Source organism: Dufourea novaeangliae, unplaced genomic scaffold (assembly GCF_001272555.1).
Source record: "Dufourea novaeangliae isolate 0120121106 unplaced genomic scaffold, ASM127255v1 scaffold142, whole genome shotgun sequence".
Taxonomy (NCBI): domain Eukaryota; kingdom Metazoa; phylum Arthropoda; class Insecta; order Hymenoptera; family Halictidae; genus Dufourea; species Dufourea novaeangliae.
In genome coordinates this window covers 328,636-350,656 of record NW_015374026.1, presented here as the reverse complement: position 1 = coordinate 350,656, position 22,021 = coordinate 328,636, and the positions used below count along the sequence as shown (strand labels likewise).

The window sequence follows — 22,021 nt, the reverse complement described above, 5'->3', positions numbered from 1 at the left end:
TACCCAAACGCTGGCAAGCAGTTATATAGATAGATCACCAAGAAGATTCATAAATTGAAGGGTTGCAAAAGCATTTTAAAATGAAATAAATTCTTTTTCATTTATGGGCATTTGTGCATTACTTTTGGGATGACCCTTGTATATATGTATCTTCAATTTTCTATATCGATGGTATTAGTTATCTTAAAATTATTTTTTCTAGCCATCACAAGTACGTACCACTTTACTCTCAGCGGCAGAGCTTCTAAATCGACCCTCGACGATTTTAAGATCAACCTCAAAAATTTCGCGCGCAACATGGGGACCAAAACTGACAGGTCTTTTCTCGCGACATCTCAATGTACATCGTGCAGCAGAAAATGAATTTTCAGATTTAGACATTGAGTTAACGCTAGTTGGTGGACATTGTAATATTTTTACCCTTTTTTTTATATCTATCAATAAAAAGATAAAAGTAGGTCCGCTTAATAACTCGTACGTTACTCAGCCAGTAAAACTGCAGCAACTGCTGTCGAGATAACCGTTCCTTCGAAGACGGAGGAGACGATACTTCCGGTTGATGACCATGAACCGCTATTGCCTCAAGAACGACCCGAAGCCTTGAGAAATCCAATTGTGAGATCTTGGGTATCGCTTCCGGATATTATTCGATTAGAAATAGAAATTAGGTACTTGCATACTGAAAATTTAACATTGAATAGAGTTGCATTCATTTAAAGTTTATTACGAAACAATCGAAACTGGGTAACTGTTTTTAGGGGAGCTCCCGAGATATTAGACAAACCGTTAAATGGAAAACGGCACGGGAGTGAACTCGAGCACACTAGTTCTTTGAGGTCAGTTTTATTCTTTCTATGTTTTTCATATATCACTTTCTTTTAGTGTATGAGATTTTTTATAACTTAATTTTTATTACAGTTTCAGCACACGTTTAACTAAAGCCGAGTTAAAAGTATTATTGGAAGTCCATTGGCGTCAGGGAACATGGGCGTATTTTAATGATATCATATCTCCAGCAAATTACAGCAAATTCGATGCTGTACGAACATTTCACTACTGCTTAGGTAGATATAATCGTAGCTAAACAATATTCTATTATGACTTTTAGCATTTTTTTATTTCTACAGAGATATTTTTAAGTTCTATCTTTCTTTTATTAATGCTTTGTATTTAATACAAATTTTAGAACTCCATGCAGAAAAACATATAATCTTGAAACAGGCTGTTTCCTTTGACAAAATTGTCATTGAAAAGTATCCCAATTATTCTTCAGAAAGCAGTGACGAGAGTACGCAGCTGTTGCAAATATCTCCTAATTAGAAAATTACGAAGCTATTCATCGTACAGATTTATTTTTCCAAACAAATTATATAAAAAGTTGTTATGTGTTTAGCGTGTAGTATACATATAGTACAAATACTTACTACAAATTAGTATTAAAATAATTAACTTGCCTGAATTATATCAACTTGAAACATGTGTACAATACAAATATTGCAATAATGGAGCGCATTTTTGATAAATTTACTTTATAAAAGAATAATTTCTCCTCGATATAAATGGTACACAGTATACATGTACTATGTACTACGACGAACACTGCCTATGCCTAGATGACAAACGTTATATTTATCTCTCGTTGCATATTAATGCGAAAGTAGCAAGCGTTAGTGATATTAATATAGAAAAAAAAACGTAAGATTTATACGTTCCATAACAAATGTTCATGTTCCATCTAATGAAATTCTATTAATCCGAGACTGTCGTGTTAGGTCTACGTTTCTTTATAAAAATAATTATGCACAACTCGTATAATGCATTGTAATAATACTTTTTATTACGCAAAGCCTAAAGTTTGTCAAAGTAACAGAAGCATTCCAAATATAGTAAAATTTTGTTTTGTTTGCGAGTTAGTTCATGCAGAACGTTTCAATACGTTCACCTTTAATACACATATTCCAATAAACGTACATGTTTGCAAAGAATCTAAACCTGTCAATTATAGAAGTAACATTGAGTTCTGTTACAATACTTCTTACAATGACATCTAAACAAACATACACATTTACTGAACGACATGCATTTTTCATGTTACACGCACGCACGCACGCACGCACGCACGCACGCACGCACGCACGCACACGCACACACATACACACATTGCTTAATTATTTGCGTCTTTAAAAATTTCGGTTCATTTCAAACCACTTATGTAAGCTTCATTCATTAGTCTGTTATTCTGAGAGACTTTTACTCGAAAATAACCAATGCAAGCAAAAAACTATATATTTGTTTTTTAAGGCGATCAAGTAGGTTTTAAACAATTTTTGTTGCCTGCTTTTCTGAATAAGTCAGTACCAATTGTACCAGATAAGCATCGATTACATATCTTTCAATCTTTCTCTTTAGGAATCTGTGCTATATACGTTTGCATTACTATTCACGAAGCCTCGCTAATCGTTGTGTAAGTTCATCCTGTTCCTGAGTGACAGTAGAGGTACCTATGCTTCCCAACTGTCCAGCTGGCAATTCCATATTCAATTCCAAACTGCAAAAAGTCGTATAATATTAATTATACTAATTTATTACTTTATATTAAATAGATACATTAAGTCTGGACAAATATTTACCCAGCTTCATCCGCAACTTGTTGTAACAATGAATCAACATCATTCTGTGGTACATTAGTAGTTGTAGTTTGAGACATTGCAGTCTCCATGTACGAACTTTGAACATCTAGATCTTCGAACTGACTCTCAAATTTATCCATTAGACCTAAAATTAAATTAATAAGTCAACAACTGTGACTTAACACACTACCGAGCGGTGACTTTCTGTGCAGAATGCTGTTCATGGATGGCGTTGTTACTTTCCAATTTAGGGAAAAGTGTGTAAACCGTACTGTTACACCATCGATGCCTTCATTTTTACCTGAAATTTTTTCTAAATTCATTGATTTCATTGCAGCATCCATTGCTTTAACCACTCCAGCCATTGACTGGGTGACTTTACGTGTGGTCAAAGCAGTTTGTACTCTGCTAGCTACTGCATCAACTCTTGCACTCATACGCAGATAATTTAATGCTTGATTGCGCTGACGAATTGCATTTTCTGCATGAATACGGGCACCTTCCATATTGCCCTTTTGAATGGCCTTTTTTATTTTAGCTTTTTCTACTTTCTCTTCTTTCTCACATTTCTTGGAGTTCCTCTCCAACTCTTTTACAGCAAACTTAAGATTAAATAAATTTTCTGTGAACTTAGTTAGGAAAACACTTGGCTCTCTTTATTTTGTTGATTGTACTTCTTGAATCTGATTGTTCACATAAATATCTTATACATCAATTATTTTTCTATAGCTTGTGTTAACATTAATAATCATGTTTATATAACGATAATATTCAAAAATATCATACAAAGAATCATATGAAATTAAAAAGATATTTATTTGCGAGTGCTTTTAAATTATAACATGCTAAAATCTAATCTAACCTTATTCCAAAAAGTGTCAAAGTTTTTAGCAATAAAATAAAGGAAGAAATTGCAATTTATCTGTAAAGCATCCAACTAGTATTCAGAAAAAAATTGTCAAATAAAGCAGAACTCAATGCTCAAATAATATCTACAAATCTGACTGCATATGAAAAATATTAAGATATCTTTAAATGATTCAGTCGTAACTAATAAGTTAGTTCAATAATGTTAATTATTGTATAAACAGACACATGCAATTAGTAATTCTTATATCAAACAATTGACGTTAAATAGAAATAAATAATTTAGAAAAAGGATACTTTCCATCTGAGAGACGGACATGGCTGATTGTTCGGCCCCCGTTGTGATGAAGTTAATGTAATTAACGTCTTAAGCGATACGACGATCTTTTTTTTTTCCAAAAAAAGAGACCAATAAATATTGGGTTTATGATTTGACGTGAGTCGATTGTGAGTCTATCTTTAGCTAACTGTCATGACAATCGCTGACATCAACAGGTATTGCTATACTATTTACGACTAAATGCAATCAGTTTAACACATTGCAGGTGACTGCGGTCAAGGCAGTATTCGTCAATGAGGTCAGTGATGATTACTAATTTTCCTTGATCTAGCATTAATGACAATTAATTCTTCTTAGATGGAAAAATTGAAAATAATATTTGGTGAATGAACTGCCGTACCGACTGAAAGGATCATAGATAATGGTACTGTAGATATGAAAATCGATTAGATTTCTCAAAGCACCGAAGAATAGTTGGCGCGGAAAAATGAGTATTTCTTAACAATTTTCATCTTACAAAATTGCTCCCAATTTGCTCCCATCGCAAATATTATATTTAATGAGATATTCGCAAATAAAAAATCAGAAATACTACTATTTCTTCGACCGGTGGTGCCACCCGTGGCAAATTGATGAAATTGCTAGCCAAATCATACCGACAGGCGTGTGAAAATTTCTAATGATGGAAAAATACGAATATCTCAGTAATTAAGCGTTTAAAATGAACGTCGTTAATCTCAAATTATTCCTGATGGCCTAATGTATCGATCCGATACTGTAGAACCCCAGAACTAGTAAAATTATTTATGTATGTCTGTATTAACGTAGCCCCTTATGGAGCGGCAATCTTAATAGCAACAAATTTCGATCGCATTTACACCGCTGAACGGACATCATTTTTCTTCGTCACGCATTTCATTCGAAGTTTAAACAACGTAGGTTAGTACTCTCTACTGGCTATGAAGCAGTATATACAAGAACATTGTTAAAATCACAATCGTTTGCAATGGTTGACACTGTATCTCGCCATGCGCACTCCGTTTAGTTCACTTTGGACAACTCTTCCAACGTTATGCTGACAGCTTCCGTGTTGATCAAGCACTCGATTTGTAGCTGAAAGAACGTAGATTAATCCCCTGTCATTAATAACAACAATAAACGACCAGAACGCTCTTAAAATCGCATTTTATCGCGGAATACCACTATTTTTTCGACCGGTGGCGCCACCCGTGGCAAATTGATGAAACTGCTAGCCAAATCATACCGACAGGTGAGTGAAAATTCCTAATGATGGAAAAATTCGAATATCTCAGTTATTATGCGCTTAAAATGAACGCCGTTAGTCTCAAATTATTCGTGAGGATCCCATGCATCGATCCTATCCTGCAGAACCCTTAACCGGAAGATTTATTTCTGTCAACATTAAATACATATACAATCAACACTGGTAGAAATAATTTGTCTAATTATGGGGTTCTGTTGCCTTCGGTCGACGCTTTGCATCGTGTGGAATAATTTAAGACTAGCAACCTTAACTTTGAGCGCCTAATCACTAAGATATTCGCGTTTTTCCCTCATTAGGAATTTTCACTCACCTGTCGGTATGATTTGGCTAGCAGTTTCACCAATTTGCCACGGGTGGCGCCACCGGTCGACAAAATAGTGGTATTCCGCGATAAAATGCGATTTTAAGAGCGTTCTGGTCGTTTATTGTTGTTATTAATGACAGGGGATTAATCTACGTTCTTTCAGCTACAAATCGAGTGCTTGATCAACACGGAAGCTGTCAGCATAACGTTGGAAGAGTTGTCCAAAGTGAACTAAACGGAGTGCGCATGGCGAGATACAGTGTCAACCATTGCAAACGATTGTGATTTTAACAATGTTCTTGTAATTACTGGTTCACAGCCGTTAGAGAGTACTAATCTAGGTTGTTTAAACTTCGAATCTAATGCGTGACGAAGAAAAATGGTGCCCGTTCAGCGGTGTAAATGCGATCGAAATTTGTTGTAATTAGGGTTGCCGCTCCGTAAGGGGCTGCGTTACTACAGTTATACATTAATAATTTTACTAGTTCTGGGGTTATATAGTATTGGGTCCCAGAAACAATTTGAGACTAATTACGTTCATTTTGAGTGCTTAATTACACCCAAGAATAGTTGGTTGAAAATATATTTTGCAGATAACAAATTTCTGATTTTTTATTTGCGAATATCTCATTCAATATATTATTTGCGGTAGGAGCAATTTTAGATTCCGAGGGAACAAATTGGGAGCAATTTTTTAAGATACAAGTTGTTAGGAAATACTAAAATTCCGCGCCAACTATTCTTCGGTTTTCAAAACACATGAGTTCAAAGTTTTCAAAGATGCAAACTACCAACGATAGATACACACATTTCTTTAACTATGTATTTGATGTATTAAATATAAAACATTAAGGAGAATCAAAATATTTATATGTGATCAGTAAACGAATGATATAAAACTGTTTTGTCAATATGTAATAACAGAGCAGGTAATATGTAAAGAAAATGAAACAGGCGGAAAAGTAATACTTTCGCAATAGGCTACCAAATTATCTAAATTGAATAGAAACAATTATTATACAACAGTTAATTACGTTACTTAAAAAATAATCCTGAGAAACGGAAAATGTTTTGAAGGAATATTAAATTTCTATGAGACTGATACAACAATTATATTTTCCATTGAACACTTTGCACATATTGCAGTCATTAGATGTGATGTTCCAAAATTCAAATTAAAAAATAATCATCTATGACCATGTTTAATCTATTTATCTATTACAGTTCTTTCCGTCCTACGCTATCTTAATCTAAGCTTAAAGCTGCAGATTTGAGTATTCTAGCTAATGTAAGCGTAATAGCTTATACTATACAATCATACAATAAAATGAAAAACCAAAGACTTAATTAGTACAGCAGAATGAAATGTTAATATGCACCATAGCACAAAGTTTAATGAGTATGTATATGTGTTACTATCACATCACTTATTGTGTTAATACAAGTTAATATAAAATTATGTACACTAAACAATGAGTAACTAGCGTTTTTTTAAATAAACGATATTAGTAATCTTATCTTTCCTTCAAGTTGCTCTAGAAGCAAAATGTTCTATAGGTCACAACATATTCTTTTCTATTCAGAACTTTGTTTATGTAGACTTTGAAATATAACAAATAATTAAATTGTTGTATAACTTGTAACGCCTAGTTGAACCTGCAATGAATGTTACATTCATTAATCATCTACAATACTTTGCATAGAAAAGTGTTCTCACTGAGTAGCCTGAAAACGAATTTTTTATGCACTGAAACATTCAGTTTAGCGCGTTTGATTCGCAGTTCTATTTCCTTCTACATATAAATCCTATCGTATTGAATTCGTTGTTATTACACATATTTACAATATAACATATAATCTGAAACAACACACCATACGTTAGACGGAATCTATGTTTCTACAACTAATTCGGTCGAGCAATTCTTCGAGCCTACAAAAATATGTGTCACATGCTATGGGAACAGTTCTTAGGAGAGAAGTAAATTCGATTGTCTAAATGATTATCCGTCTGATCGCGATACACGCAACCCGGCGCATTTCGTAATCTGTAAATACCCGAATAACAATTCAGATTATGCACTTGACAAAAAATAGAGCAGTCTAATATTTCTAAAATTTGAATTGCTTATAACTTATATTATGCTTCTAATTATGGTTTACACATTGTAAAATACATAAAAGTTTCACTGAAACTTCACTTCCAGATGATACAATAATTTAGCATAAAAAATAATTTGAACTTTTGATCATACAGTTTTCGAGGGATTCAAGGTTTGTTTGCGACAAAGATCGTATTATAATTTAACTGAAGTATACAATTTTATAGTTAGAGGGTTAAAAACGATACACAGCTCCACATTTAAATGAATTCACATTGGTCATATTTTCCCCTTTCCTTTTTAGAAACAGTTAAAATATGAACTTTTAGTGAAATAATTCAAGAATATAGAAACGGTTCAAATACACTGGAAACAACTAGGCGAAGTACCAGAATTGGATCATAATTTCAAAGATGACACAATTTTATAAAAACATTAATAAAAATTTTATAATCAGTACAATTTGTTATCTATAATTTCGTAAAGTCCATGTTTTTTTATCAAAATGAATTAAAACTTAATTTTCAGGAATTGAATGCTTTAAAAAAAAATTGTAAAATGGTTCGTTATGTATAAATGATTTCAATTTTTAATAGTTCAACCTTACTAAAGTAATGAATATTGATAAGTAAGCATACCAATGTGAAGACATTCAGTATTTGATTGACGAATTCCTTACTTAATAGTGATAGAAAACCCTGTTTAAAGTAGTTTATGGACTGCAGTGTACATTTAGAAACAGAGAAACCTTCAAACTATGAAAATAAAAATTATTGTACGTTCATACAACAATTTATTATAAACTTCTTGGTTCATTCTATTTGGTTTAATACTCTAGATTTCTTTTCATTCGTTATACAGTTTTCATATTCAATAACTCAAAAAATATTAGAAGTTTCTGTTCTCTTGCAGGAGTCACTCGTTATTTAATTACATTGTTATAAAACATCTATTAACAAGACGATCTGTAATTTTAAAAATTCTTCAGTAACAAACTATTTCAGTTAGTTTAACGTTAAAAAAAACTACTAAATAATTCATAATATACAAAAAAAAGGCTCGAAAAATTATTATACACAAATACGCCTTCGGTAATTATTAATGAAACATTGCATATATTCAAAAATTAATTCCTTAATTATCAAATATAGCATTACAAAACTAATAACCTTCTGTAGAATAAATATGTATGTTTAGAGTAATGTAAAGTAAATGACAGACGAAATAACAGTGCAGCATAGTTAAAAAATTGAAATTTCAAGTAATTGTAGGATTAATTATCAGTTATTTCATATCAAAATAAATAATAACCACTTAAATATCAATTAAATAATTAATAATTAAGTTAGTCTTTTATACCGCATGTCACAGCACCGATATAAATCACTGAAGTACTGCGAATTTGTCATGATGTGTAAAGAAATCTACATTTCTTTCTTTTTTTTTTTTAACTGTTATTACATTTTGTACACTCGTGAAAACCAAATGAATAAGTATCGTTTTAAACTCTTAATTGACTGCCAAATAATTGATAATACAATCTATTGACAATTAAATACCTATCTTAATTATTAATTATTTATTTGCATATGCTTGTAATTAATTACGCAATTAATTACCTATACAGTGACACTAAATTCGTTGTGTAATTAATTACATGAATTAATTAATAAGTCAACTGTTGGAAAATGGAAACCAGTCAGTCACAAAAATTTATTGACTTCATCGTTTGACTAATCGAGCAAGGACACTGTTACTGACATAATTAATGATTTAATTCGTCTACTAATTACCGGACAATAGTAAAATGATTTTACGACAAACAGAAAGCGTGAGACAAATTAACTCTAAATTTTAGTAATTCGTAATATTATTTTTCGAATTTCTTAGTCATATCATTTTTGCTCTGTTTTATCACAGGACGGCATGCACTTGTATCTAACATCATAGTTAATTTGTTCAGAAAGATAGGACATGTCGTCGTCATCTTTTTGAACATCCTCTTCGTGTTCCTCTTCTTTCTTCATCTCCTCTTCGTCATCATCGTTCCCTTCGTCTTCATCTTGTTCGAGTAGTTGTTTTCGAGCAAGCTGGACTACTTGCCATTCTCTATAATGATGTTTTCTTTTCGCTTCGAATGCTTTCCTCTTTTCTAAAATGATGGCAAATAAATCCATACTTTTCTCAAACTTTTAAATACTTCAATTTTTTTTTATCTGTGTTTATATTTCTTATTATTTCTTTAATATACTTTACTAACAAGCTTAGAAGTCTGTTGTAAATGTTAAAAACTTCATAGAGTGTAGGTATTATAGTGTACACAGTACACTGTACAGCAATTACAAATTCTTCATATGTGATCAATTACTTACCCCTTTCCTCGGGAGTTTCTTTGTCTTCTTCATCTTCGCTTGATTCTTCAAATATTTTTGGCTTACTGCTACCTGCCAACCTGTGAATATTAATTGAAAAGAAGTAGAACTCACTTCCAATTCAGGTAACATATAAACTCACAAATTCACTTGTAAAGTTTATTTCAAAAGTGTTGCCTTGAAATTTAGTTTTTCCATAGAAATAAACTCTTTTAAAGAAATTTTATTGGAAATGAAAAAAAGATAAGTATATACTATAAAATGACAAGCATAAGATTATATGTATACTGTTAGTTTAAAAAATGCTAGTATCAAATATTATAATTTTTTATGTATATTTTATTCAGCTCACATATCTTAAGTTCAGGTACGTTATTATGTAAAGTTAGTAAAAGAAGTTCACTAATTAACCACTACCCATAAGATTAGCAAAGTGATATTATACAAAGCAATAGCTTTAATATGAATTCATTAATTGCAATTCTTATCTTTTTGTATAACAGTGCATACTAACATTACTTGGGATATATTACATTACAAAAGTACAAAATACTGGTCAATATACATATATACATATTATTGACAAACTTACTTGGCTGCAACAGCAGTAGAATCTAATTGATCAAACTCGAATTCACCCTGCAGGCCTTCATAGTTGTACGGGGTTTTTGGTTCATCTATCTTCATGTGACCGTAATCTTTCTCTGCTGGATGCAATGTTGCTATTATGTTCATTTCATCCCATTTTGTTTCTTTTGGTGGTCTATGATAACAATCAGTACAGAGTATAATAAACTTAACTACAATGATATGCAATAAATTGAAATGGACTCTGTTTTCTTGAGCACGGTAAAATAAATGAATAATATTGTTAATTATAGTAGAATGAAATAAATTTTTCATATAACTGTTCAAAATTACTCTGACATTATATAATCCGATTGAAACTTTAGAATTTTCAAATTGCTTAACTAAGCTTCATAAGCATCCCTTAAAAGACTTATTGTACTTGTAAAGCTTCTTGAATGACAATTGTGATTTTTGTACTAATTACCTGAAACTGAAAATGAAAAGTATGACAGACAATGACTTAGGATCATAAAGTGGCATTAAAAGAGTACAAATTTAAGAAATTAATGTACTTAAAAGTGGTACACCTTGCAATTAACTTAACCTTAAAAAACAATTGCATGCTCTACCCCAGGTATGTATTATTTAAAGAAAAAAAAAAGAATAGTCTTTGTTTTATAATTCTTTGCAGCAATGTAAATGAAATTGTAACATCGTTGCAGAAACATAGATATATTTTGGAGAATGAATTAAGGATACTGACAAAATCTTTTACCTAGATATATCTGGATTATCAAAGCTGCTGGATGATTTTAAAATCCCTTTGGGAGGCCGTTTCGAAAGATTTTCTGCCATTTTGAGATGAATTGATTCACTGTTGATAATTATAAAACATAACGGTTCTCGGATATGTTAAATTTTCATCTCAACGTTTCCACTCAAATCGGAGAGCAATCAGGCTGACAATTGTTTACAAGTGTTGATAATTAACAACCTAAAAAATGTGTATTTAGTTTAGACCGAGAAATTACGGGCCGTGATTGGTGCCATATTGCACAACACATTATATACCGGAGAATGTTTCGGATACATTACTTTGTAACAATTTGACGCATTTAGAACGATCAACTAGAACGATCAAGTCCGTTCTTCGATGACTATAGTGAAGCAATAACAGATGAATCGTATTATACGTGTACATGAGCATTTTTCGTCATCCAATTAGTCGTTAACAAAGTTAAGAACTTTCTGTGACAGTGAAAAAAGGTCTATTTAGAATACTTTAGATATATGTATGCATGTGCTATTAAATAGACGCTTGAGATCACTTGAAATGTAAATCAAAATAGTTCACTAACAGTTCACTAATTGTAAAATTGTAAAGCGTAAAAGAATTATTTTATTACCAACACAAAGTTTCCAGAAATATTTTCTTCACTAAGTTACTAGTACATGTTTCCGAGGAATTTTATTACGCATTTAGCAAATTTTAATCATTTCTAATGTTGAATTAGTAATGATATTAATGTCATCAACACTTTATCTACCAGGAATAATGAGCTTTATTGATACTTACATAGTAGCCAAATATAATCTGTCGACTGTACATATGACAACAAATTTTATTTGAATTATTCTTATTGAAAGGAAAATTAATAGACTTTCTGGTAAAAGTGTTAAAATTATATCAAATGTTTTGCAATAATTTATAGGATCTTACGTGATATATTCGATATTTAATAAGTAGCATATATTTGAGTGTAATTGTATGCGTATCATGTTTTGTAGAACTAAATTGAGGACAAAAGATGAAAAAGGTGTAATCGTATTCCGTAGTTACTAATCGCCAGTGATTGTCAACTACGGAATGCTTGCCACCGACTAGGTATAGGATAGCCCTATCATCTTATGGGACTTCGTGTCTCATGTTCTGAAATACCGAGATGGCTCATTACAGTAAGGTATTCCCGCAAGGGAAATTTTAAGCCGCCAGCCAAAAGATAGATTTGATAGACTATTTATGAAGCTACATCTATTCTGAATTTATCTGTTACAAATATACAAATGTAAGGCAAAATATAAAAACGAATAAAACAAGAACATGTAAAAAGTAACATTAATAAAATGTTCATTAACAATGCATTTAGAATAAATTGTCTTGTAGTTAAGTGAAAAAATATATACTTTTCCGTTTCATGTTTCATGACTGTCATATTTATCCCTTAACCTTAAACTGAAGCATCGGATATTTTTATTCTCGTGAAATCATATAGATACACGTAATATGAATGGAATATATAACACTTCATTGGTGCTAATAATACTCAGAATTCATGCTTTATCGGTAACGTCGGATATTGACACTAAAATGGTAACAGGGCTACGTAGCCCTATGAACGTGGGACAGAAAAAAGCATTGGATGATAGGTCTATTATGTACCTAGTCGGTGGTTTGGCCTTACCAAAGTCCCTACGCAAGTTGAAATAAATTTCAGATTTCCCTCTATCGTTTCTAGTTGTGCAACATACCACAAGTGGCGTTGGAATTGGACCCACCATAACTAAGAGATACCTGTCTATAGTTATTTATGATGATGCCTCCTAAATGTTAATAAAATGGAAAATATTGGAAGAGCCTGAAAGAGCCTGAGCTCGAAGTTTAAATAAACATTTGTAGGTGAAACATACTTACGCCCGGTAATTAAATGTGCCCGGAAACTGATGTGATGTCGTCTGTATGTGATGGCGGGTAAAGAGTTAGTAGGCCATCAGCAGCAGTTTGTCGAAGAAATTAACTACGATGAAATTGAAACCGAGCAGGTACTTTAATTATGCAGTAATTTTCCTGACTCTTCGAAGAAATCGAATCTTAGTTTTTCTTATTATTTAATGGAATATTTACGAAACCGCTTCCTTTAAATACTTGCAATTCCTCTAATTTATCCTTTTCCACTAAAATTTTCTTTTTTAAAATATAACCTAAACAATTTCTGGAGACTTTTAGAGCCAATTGTTCATGTTGACGACGTCCACTTGGACTTTCTATATTATATATTGTTACGATAATATTTTTACGTAATCTTTTTTATTGAAAATCTTGCTAACGAAACAAGTTGTGATATATGTAAAATTAACACTACGTAAATAACGTTGTCTATGTAAAATTAGAATGTACAAAAACGTTTATTATTACATAAATTTAAATTATGATTCCTTTTCATTTCTCTTCACAGTTCCATAGGTGATTTTCGTAATAGCTTCGTTTTCTTAATGTTGCGTATTTAATTGTTAATTATTCAGGAAAATATTATCAACGAATGAACTTTGATTAATTCTAATATAAACACTTCTGTATTTTAATACTTTAAAATTAACAACTTTTTTTTCAGGTAGTTGGGAAAGGTTCTTTCGGTGTAGTATGGAAAGGAAAATGGAAGGGGCAATATGTTGCTGTAAAGTACATTAATTCAGAAGGTGAGAAGAAAGCCTTCACAGTAGAAGTTATGCAATTATCAAGGGTTGTGCATCCTAATATTGTAAAATTATATGGAGCATGTACCAAAAATCCAGTTTGTTTGGTTATGGAATATGCAGAAGGAGGATCCTTGTACAATGGTATGTCTCCTACCTTATCTCTTTTATTATACTTAATAAGCATAAATCCCAGCACCTGTTTACTATTTCATTTCTGTCTTGCAGTGTTACATTGTAATCCGCAGCCACGATATACTGCAGGTCATGCAATGAGTTGGGCTTTGCAATGTGCACGTGGTGTTGCATATCTTCACAATATGAAACCAAAGCCTCTGATTCATAGGTAAATTAACATTTGAATATGTATAGCTGTTGATGTGAAAATTGAACGTTTAAGTGTAAGAATCATTGGATACCATTTATATTGTTTTCTAGGGACTTAAAGCCACCTAATCTATTATTAGTAATGGGTGGACAAACTCTTAAAATTTGTGACTTTGGTACAGCTTGTGATCTGAATACGTACATGACAAACAATAAAGGTTCTGCTGCTTGGATGGCTCCAGAAGTATTCGAAGGTTCTAAGTATACAGAGAAGTGTGATGTATTCAGTTGGGGTGTTATTCTGTGGGAGATACTGTCAAGAAAGAAACCATTCGATGAGATCGGTGGTTCGGCGTACAGAATAATGTGGGCGGTGCATGTGGGCCAGAGACCCCCTTTAATTGAAGGTTGCCCGAAACCTATTGAAGATCTCTTGACTAGGTACTTATTATTATTGATAGCAATTTATACACAGTTCCATGCAATAGTGTTTTGAGGAAATGGTCAAAATAAAGTCGTCGTTTTTTCTTTTTTTTTTTTTTAAGATACTATCATTCGATTAAAGTATTTTACATAACACTTTGAAATTGAAAAGAAATATCTTACATTTAAGTATATAGAATATAGACATAAGGGAACAACACTTTATATGCATACATTAATAGGCATTACATTTCAGAGTGAATGCATGTACGAAACCTGAACTTCTTGTTTGACTCAGAGTTCAGTGATTAAATTTTATTAGTCTACATTGTGGTGGTATAGTTCATCTGTCAGTGGTGTTAATAATAAGTTTGACACTAGGATAATGGACAGGAATAGAAACATATGTGTTTCGTGATTCTTATTTTCATCAACATAGGCACGCATGCAAAAAGAATAAAAATAGGTAAATAGATACAGAAATGTACAATTGATCAAGTAAATTAAGAAACACCTATAGAAACAGACATGCGTAAAAGAGACGATATATTAATTACATATTATTATGATTATTCATAAAACATAAGCATAATATAATGTAGTAAATTGCATTTTTTCAAAATTTTCTTACTAAACTTTTATCAAATGCTAGTGTGTTCGAGTATAGTAGTTGGTTCTTTGATATAGTTTCTTCTGCAGTCTTGCATCCTCTTCACACAGTTCGCAACTTCGCTTATCACTGGTTCTGTTTAAATCAGTGTACAAGACCTTTACAACTTTTACACATACTGTGCCCACGTCGTTATTAATGAAATATTCTAGTACATTCTAAAAGGGACGAATATTTTTCTTCGCTAACAGAAGTGATCTACAATTGGAATTATTCTTCGCAGCGGAACAAACATTAGGAAATGGAAAATCTTTGTTGATAATCTTAACGCGTTTTCTATTTTGTCCGCAAGGTATCATTGTGAAGATTTCATTCGCTCCGAGATTGTTCTGCATCCTTTATTTAGGGCTTTTCATAAATTTCTTCTTATGAATTTTAGGTTTTATCCTAGGTGAGGGTGAAGATTGGGGCACATAGTTCATCATAAAGTATTCATTAAAGAAATGTGGGGTCTTTGTAGCAACTCTGGATTCTCCTTTGGGACAGCGATTCACTCTTACATCCTCTTCGATGTTTAGGCACTGGGAGCAAAGTTTAGTGGTAAGTGAAATTGCCTTCAAATGATACTTCTCCTTTATGGATTCCGTTTAGTCCAATGATTACTTTCCCTTTCGTTTTTCTCTTGACGATCGAACGTTAGAAGGAATGACATTTTTTTTCAAATTGTTATCCATGTCAGCGTAAGCAGATTTGTCGCGAAAATTTTGATGACGGCTCCCAGTTAGTTTTTCTTGCGAACTCTAAAATGATGGAAGGGAAAGTGTTGTAACCAGGAAGAAGGTGAAAAATATTTTAAAGATGAATAAATCAGGCAAATGATTATGCCAGGTGTATTGTTCAGATAAAACAGTAGACAGTCGACAATAGTTTCTATGAAAATAGTCACTATCAGTGTATTGAAGTATGGTACTTTATCCACCAATAATTTTATTCTTATTCTTATGAATAATTCTCGAAATTGAAAAATATGTATGGCTATGAAAACATGTATAAGGATTATATATTTCATATACACAGTATTATACCATTATCGTATAAGTTCTAATACTAAATAATTTAATAAATCTTATGCAGACAGTTGTCAGTAAGTTCACATACTTCATGAATGATTTTCAGAATAGAGTTGATATATTTTTTCATATTTCAGGGATTTTACTGTTTCAGGTTTATTTGTATTTCATTAATTACACTCAATTATGAACTATACTAACGCAATGTGTACAATTATTAAATGTGTTGTACGTTAAATTATAATCGGATGTACATTTATAGTCTAAATAGCAAAATATATTGATAAGTTCGAATAAAATTTTTTTACAATTTGTTTTTAGCCAGTGAAAAAAAGTCGCGTTTTGTTTTTTCAGGTGTTGGCACAAATCTCCCGAAGAAAGACCGTCAATGGATCATGTTGTAGAAATAATGACAACACTTTCACAATTTTTCAGTGGCCACTTGGAACCTGTTGACTATTCTACTAGTATGTATACCTTTAATTTCAAACTGTTAAGAATCTGTCGACAACGTATTAACGATTTATCCAATATATAAGAATCGTATTGCAATGAGTGTTTATTATAACGTAGGTGTCGAGTCCGAGGAAGTCAACGAAAACCATGCTCCTAAAGATGATACTTTAGATGTGACTGATATTTTGGATTCTCAAGTGAATGGATACACTCCTAATGGTACAATCAGAGCTACTGGTACCAAAGAAACATCGGAAGTTCCGAATCGAAAAGATAATTTACCGAATCCCTTCTGCGATTTCAGAGATGGTGTTTGTAAAAGTAACAATTCACCAAAGAGTACAACAAATAAGAAACTCCAAAACAAAAATTTTACACCACTTCATATCGAATGCGATCAGGTTGGTACCGTTTACAATTTAACTACATTAATTTACTATATACACATATATGAATGAATAAATTAATATTTTATCGTTCGTTAAAAGCTAATATTATATCAATATGCATTTATATATCCATTCTCATGATATATGTTTACATATTGATTTTTTAACATATGGTTTTGTATTTGTGTTTACAGGATGCTTGGGAATTACCCAGTTCTGATCCACCACTGGACTCGCCCGTTCTGAAAGCAAAGAATACTGACCACAGTAAGTACATAATTAGTCTTAAAGTATTTGAATTGAGAAGGAAATTCGAATTTTATTGCTGTAACACTCTAATTAACAATACTTTAAGTGATTTTATTTTCGTCGCCTAAATACCTGTTTCACGATTATATCGTTGAAATTATTGTAAGTAGATAGTTAGCAAATAATTTTTCTATTAAAATATTGTTTTTTTAAAATGCTGTTTTCATACTACTATTATTATAAGTATATTATAACTATATAGTATACATATACTAGACCAATTATACTTTATTATTGAATTGTTTTTTCTTTACACATTGCCGTAGATGCAACACAGAAGAAACAATTAAATTGTTATTTATTGACGAAATCATGGTTATATAGCTACCGACGAAGGGGAACTCGTTTGAGGCAAGAGCTTCGAATTTGTGACTCATCGCGATAGTACTCTAATCCCAAAATAACGTTCCTCGTATGTTCCACAAAACCTTGCTTACCAGCACGGAATGCGTGTGCCTTAGACATATTGTCGCCATCTAAAAGCTTCTTCGAATAATTAATACCAACGGGTACAATTACTTTTATGATATTATACTTCTTTACATAAAATGCACTTTGTATGTTATTTTCTGATAAACACAAAAGAATATCTAATTAATATTAATGTAATTACAAATAAAATATAATTTCATATTTTTTACCTCTATTTTGAAAATCTTTATCAAACGTACAAACAGTATTTTTAACTTATTTAGTCGACTCGTGTAGCACTTATAATAAATAATTACTATTATAAAAAAATACACTTATAATAAAATATTACTATAAAAACACCTTAAACAAATAGATGGAAGTTACAATAGAAGCAGTGAAAGATACTCTAAAGAAATTCTAAATTGTTCATTCTATTGTTTCATTCTAAAATGATAATAACGGATAACATTTTTAAATTAACAATTTCATTGACCAATAATTTATTGTCAATATATGAAAATGCATGCATTAACTTTCAATTATTTATATGTCTAGCTACTGTTATGTATACATATATTCACTTTCATTCAATTCACGTTGACACTGTCCTCGTTCATTTGGATATTACATATAAACATACCTCTTTTGCTTTTCTCTGTGTGAAGATGATGTATAAATATGGTTTTTGTAAAAAAGTTAGAACATGCCACCTGGTGGCCTGCAGAGATTTTCCCATGACGAATTCCTTTGGAGTTCGTCGATCGGCGAAATCTACCCTGGCAAAGGGCCCGCGAAAACAGTCACATTGTGCCGACTATACTAAATTTAACTTGTCGACTAATCGCCGGAACTTGTTCTTGATTGACACCTATCGACGGTTATAAAGGTCGCACTCTGAAAAAAGCTCTTGAATAGCAAAAGAAACAAAACAGTAAATAAGAACAACAGCAAAAAGAAATCCACATAGATCCATGTCTCACTGAATGATATCGTACACCAAATTAGAAAAGTAATAATATAATATATCAAAACTAGTTTTTTTTAAACAAAAGAAACGTCGAATAATATTATGTTCTAAACTGTAATAACTGAACAACACGAAAAATGATCAAATGAAGTTATGCTACAGTCTGAAGGTGACAGTAATTGGGATATCTACCCTAGTTAATGTTACAATTAAATCTTTGGAACAGCGTGCCTTGATAAATGCGATAAAGTAATTCATAACAAGCATGTATCAAAATTGACCTTGCACCTGAGTTATAAGGATTTTATATTTCACTCGGTTGTTTATTCTGAACGGATTTTTCTATTATTATCCTCGTGTTCTCAATTACCCTTTCATTTTAACAACTTCTACAATTGTGTGTCAGTCCATGACAAGAGTGCTCAAATTCTTACAAACTTCCAAATATGGTCGAAATACCCTTCAATCTATGTTCCATGGGGGGATATACTATCTTACTATATTCTTTACTATATTTTTATAGGGTACTAATTTTTTAGGGGATTTATTACATTCTTTACCATTCACGTATATGGTACGTTTGACGTTAATTACCGTCCAATTAAAGGAACGTTTATTTTCCATTTCTTATATTACTATTTTCTCACCAATCTGAATTTAAAAGTGTTCTAGAATCGCTGTATGTTTTATTCTCTATTGTTTCCAAGATATACGTCTAGGATGCATGGGTAACAGATCTTATTCGGTCGCCAGTGAATACTTCAGCGATTGTTCACCACGAAGAATCCAAATTTCGACCTAATCCACAGTCCCTGAGGATGAATTAAGAGCCGAAGAACCGTATTTTCTTCTTGGCTCGTGCGCTCGCCACGTCCTGTCTCTAGGTGGGGGGATACCTCGAAGCAGGTGTGGCTGACTCACCAGGCCCAATATAGACGCACGTTTGTTTAGTGCTCTCCCGACCCACCACCAAGAACGACGGTCTTTCCTCTTCTTTCGTCTTCTCTCCTCTTCTTCTTCTTCTTCTTCTTCTTCTTCTTCTTCTTCTTCTTCTTCTCCTTCTTCTTCTTCTTCTCCTTCTTCTTCTTCTTCTTCTTCTTCTTCTTCTTCTTTTTCAATTTTACTTCCCCCTATTATCTTCGTTATAGAAAACCACGAATTTTCACAAAAAAAAATCTGTGTCGGTCACCCCATTTCCGGCTGTTGTTGTCCGATTGCGGTCATCTTCTTGAAAATTTTGTTGTGGACCACGGTGTGTGTGATACCCTTGATGTGAGAATCCCCGTTTGATTTGATATATTATGAGCGAAGCCTCGATAGGCTCCAGTGTTTGGAAATGTGCGAGGAATACCCAAACATCGTCACCATGGACACCCTGAAGCGGTGCTGGGTCCTGTTGCGTTAGTACTTTTTGCCTGTCTCTTTTTTCCACTGTCAGGACAGATGGGGGTGTCTCGAGGGGGATAGTGGGATGGAATTCACAACCAGCCATCCAATCTTTGGCCAAAATCGTGCGTGATTACGTTGGAAGAAAAAGTTTTGTGATTGGAATGAAAGTTTTGTTATGAAATCTGAATGAATATCTTGCTACGGTAACTGAAGAATGAAGGATCATTGTATGATCAAAGAAAGGGTACCTCTAGACTCAATCCTTATGTTACTAAGCTTTCCTTCTGATACTGTACAGTACTGGAATTTTATAGAGAATTGTGCATTTAACGTTTGTCACAACACGTTTTGTTTTGTCTAGAAGGCACACATGATTCATATTGTGTCAGGGGGTATCATTGTTAATGGTATACCTATTCCATAAGTTCTTGACATTTGCAGGTCATGAGGCCAAGTTCTTGAAGAGCCAAAAGTTTTCGATTTTGAGTATGCTAATCAGAATTCGTTATTATTGGTTATCAGGTAACAGCACAACGAACGAAGATCTGGACAATGTTTACCGTCTGTTGGACGCAGATTTGAGGCCACTGACGCCGGATCAGACTTGCGAGAGATCGAAGGAAATTTTCGAAGAGCACAAACAGCTTGCACAGGAGTATCTAAAAGTTCAGACGGAAATAGCTCTTTTGGGGCAACACAGAAACGAAATGCTGAAAAATTTAACTATAGACAGCTTGACGCAGCAAGAACTTCGAAAGCTCGAAGACGAGAAGGTAGGCTAATCTAATATGTATTGCTTGATTTACCGAATAGCCTAGCAAATTTTTGAATTGAACATAATAAGAGTTTTTTCATTGCAGGAATCTTTGATAAAGTTGTATCGAAATTTAAAACGGCAACTAGAAATCATGAAGAACCAAAGAATGAATAATGCCCTGAATGCTCAAACGATGGGTCCTGCGGTCTCAGGGAACAATGGATGGTTTGTGATACCTTGTCAAGATCCCTCGAGGCACTCCTGAATATATCCACATGATGTCGTTATGCATATACTTATAAAAGAAATAAAATTCTTCACCTTCTTTTTTTTTACATTCGATGAGAAACGTGTAAGACCGATCATCTGTGAATACAATACGGAGTTGATTCTAAAAGAAAGTAAGATGAATTGACGTGTTAAAGAAAGAAATTGTTAGATTGCAGTAAAGATGCTCGAACGCGTTCCAAATCAGCACGGAACTACTGCTCTTTTTTGCATATTTGCAGAGACAATTTTTACAAAGTGTCTCAAGTTTTTATTTTAATAAATATCTTGTGGAAAATAGCCTTTCTTAATTTGTCCGTTTTCGTCGCACATATTCCAAATCTCTGAATAAATTTGTTCAGGCTAATGACACATAAGCGAAATTTTGGGACATATTTTTTAAGATATTTTCGGAAATGTTCCTCTTTTTTTTGCAGTGTTTCAAAATGTATCTTTAACTGCTTACAAATATTGTGCTTCAATGTAAGTTGCCCCGTAAATGAAACAAGTAGCATAATGGCGCTTGCGTGTCTCCTTGTGACTGGTATTGCACACATTTAGGGACAAACCAGGTCAAACACATGGAAATAGTATTTTACGCAATAACTGACAATTTAGTACCATGATTGCATAATTGGTTGTTTATAATAGTGATAGTACCCAAAATTACTTAACTATCTAATTAATTACACTTAATTATATATGTATAATGGTTAACAACGATAAATAATTAAGGATGTATCTTATTATTGTACTATTTAATTA

The 22,021-nt window shown here is 32.5% G+C and overlaps 3 protein-coding genes across 4 annotated transcripts; 1 reads left to right on the top strand and 2 right to left on the bottom strand.

Annotated features, from left to right (window-relative positions):
- Window positions 1-2,180: 2,180 nt before the first annotated feature.
- On the bottom strand, window positions 2,181-4,036 carry LOC107189331 (charged multivesicular body protein 1b). The gene is made up of 4 exons (XM_015577833.1): window positions 3,795-4,036; window positions 2,932-3,252; window positions 2,631-2,775; window positions 2,181-2,548 (listed from the first exon to the last, which is right to left on the bottom strand). The coding sequence occupies exons 1-4, from the start codon at window positions 3,814-3,816 to the stop codon at window positions 2,437-2,439; spliced, it is 600 nt and encodes a 199-aa protein (XP_015433319.1). The 5' UTR covers window positions 3,817-4,036; the 3' UTR covers window positions 2,181-2,436.
- Window positions 4,037-9,360: 5,324 nt separating this feature from the next.
- Window positions 9,361-11,565, bottom strand: LOC107189330 (protein phosphatase inhibitor 2-like). Of its 2 annotated transcripts, XM_015577831.1 has the most exons (6): window positions 11,503-11,565; window positions 11,183-11,401; window positions 10,892-10,897; window positions 10,430-10,600; window positions 9,838-9,917; window positions 9,361-9,617 (listed from the first exon to the last, which is right to left on the bottom strand). In XM_015577831.1, exons 2-6 carry the CDS (start codon window positions 11,260-11,262, stop codon window positions 9,361-9,363), a joined length of 594 nt encoding a protein of 197 aa, XP_015433317.1. In that variant the 5' UTR covers window positions 11,263-11,401; window positions 11,503-11,565. The 2 variants fall into 2 exon arrangements, with proteins under 2 accessions (XP_015433317.1, XP_015433318.1); XM_015577832.1 differs by lacking the exon at window positions 10,892-10,897.
- A 1,504-nt stretch (window positions 11,566-13,069) lies between these two features.
- LOC107189343 (mitogen-activated protein kinase kinase kinase 7-like) lies at window positions 13,070-21,552 on the top strand. Its single transcript, XM_015577854.1, has 9 exons — window positions 13,070-13,227; window positions 13,797-14,022; window positions 14,107-14,224; window positions 14,317-14,646; window positions 16,663-16,775; window positions 16,882-17,165; window positions 17,348-17,420; window positions 20,755-21,005; window positions 21,093-21,552. The coding sequence occupies exons 1-9, from the start codon at window positions 13,150-13,152 to the stop codon at window positions 21,252-21,254; spliced, it is 1,635 nt and encodes a 544-aa protein (XP_015433340.1). The 5' UTR covers window positions 13,070-13,149; the 3' UTR covers window positions 21,255-21,552.
- The last annotated feature ends 469 nt before the right edge of the window (window positions 21,553-22,021 follow it).

Bases quoted from the DNA above. Each gene is read 5' to 3' on its own strand.
- LOC107189330 (XM_015577831.1), bottom strand. From the start codon at position 11,262: ATGGCAGAAAATCTTTCGAAACGGCCTCCCAAAGGGATTTTAAAATCA. The intron at 9,918-10,429 runs GTAAGTTTGTCA...TAATATTCACAG, and splicing joins TCTACTGCTGTTGCAGCCAA to GTTGGCAGGTAGCAGTAAGC. The intron at 9,618-9,837 runs GTAAGTAATTGA...CCATCATTTTAG, and splicing joins AGAAACTCCCGAGGAAAGGG to AAAAGAGGAAAGCATTCGAA.
- LOC107189343 (XM_015577854.1), top strand. From the start codon at position 13,150: ATGGCGGGTAAAGAGTTAGTAGGCCATCAGCAGCAGTTTGTCGAAGAA. The intron at 14,023-14,106 runs GTATGTCTCCTA...TCTGTCTTGCAG, and splicing joins AGGAGGATCCTTGTACAATG to TGTTACATTGTAATCCGCAG. The intron at 14,647-16,662 runs GTACTTATTATT...TTGTTTTTTCAG, and splicing joins ATTGAAGATCTCTTGACTAG to GTGTTGGCACAAATCTCCCG.
- LOC107189331 (XM_015577833.1), bottom strand. From the start codon at position 3,816: ATGTCCGTCTCTCAGATGGAAA. The intron at 3,253-3,794 runs GTATCCTTTTTC...CTAAGTTCACAG, and splicing joins GTCCGTCTCTCAGATGGAAA to AAAATTTATTTAATCTTAAG. The intron at 2,776-2,931 runs GTAAAAATGAAG...ATTTAATTTTAG, and splicing joins GAATTTAGAAAAAATTTCAG to GTCTAATGGATAAATTTGAG.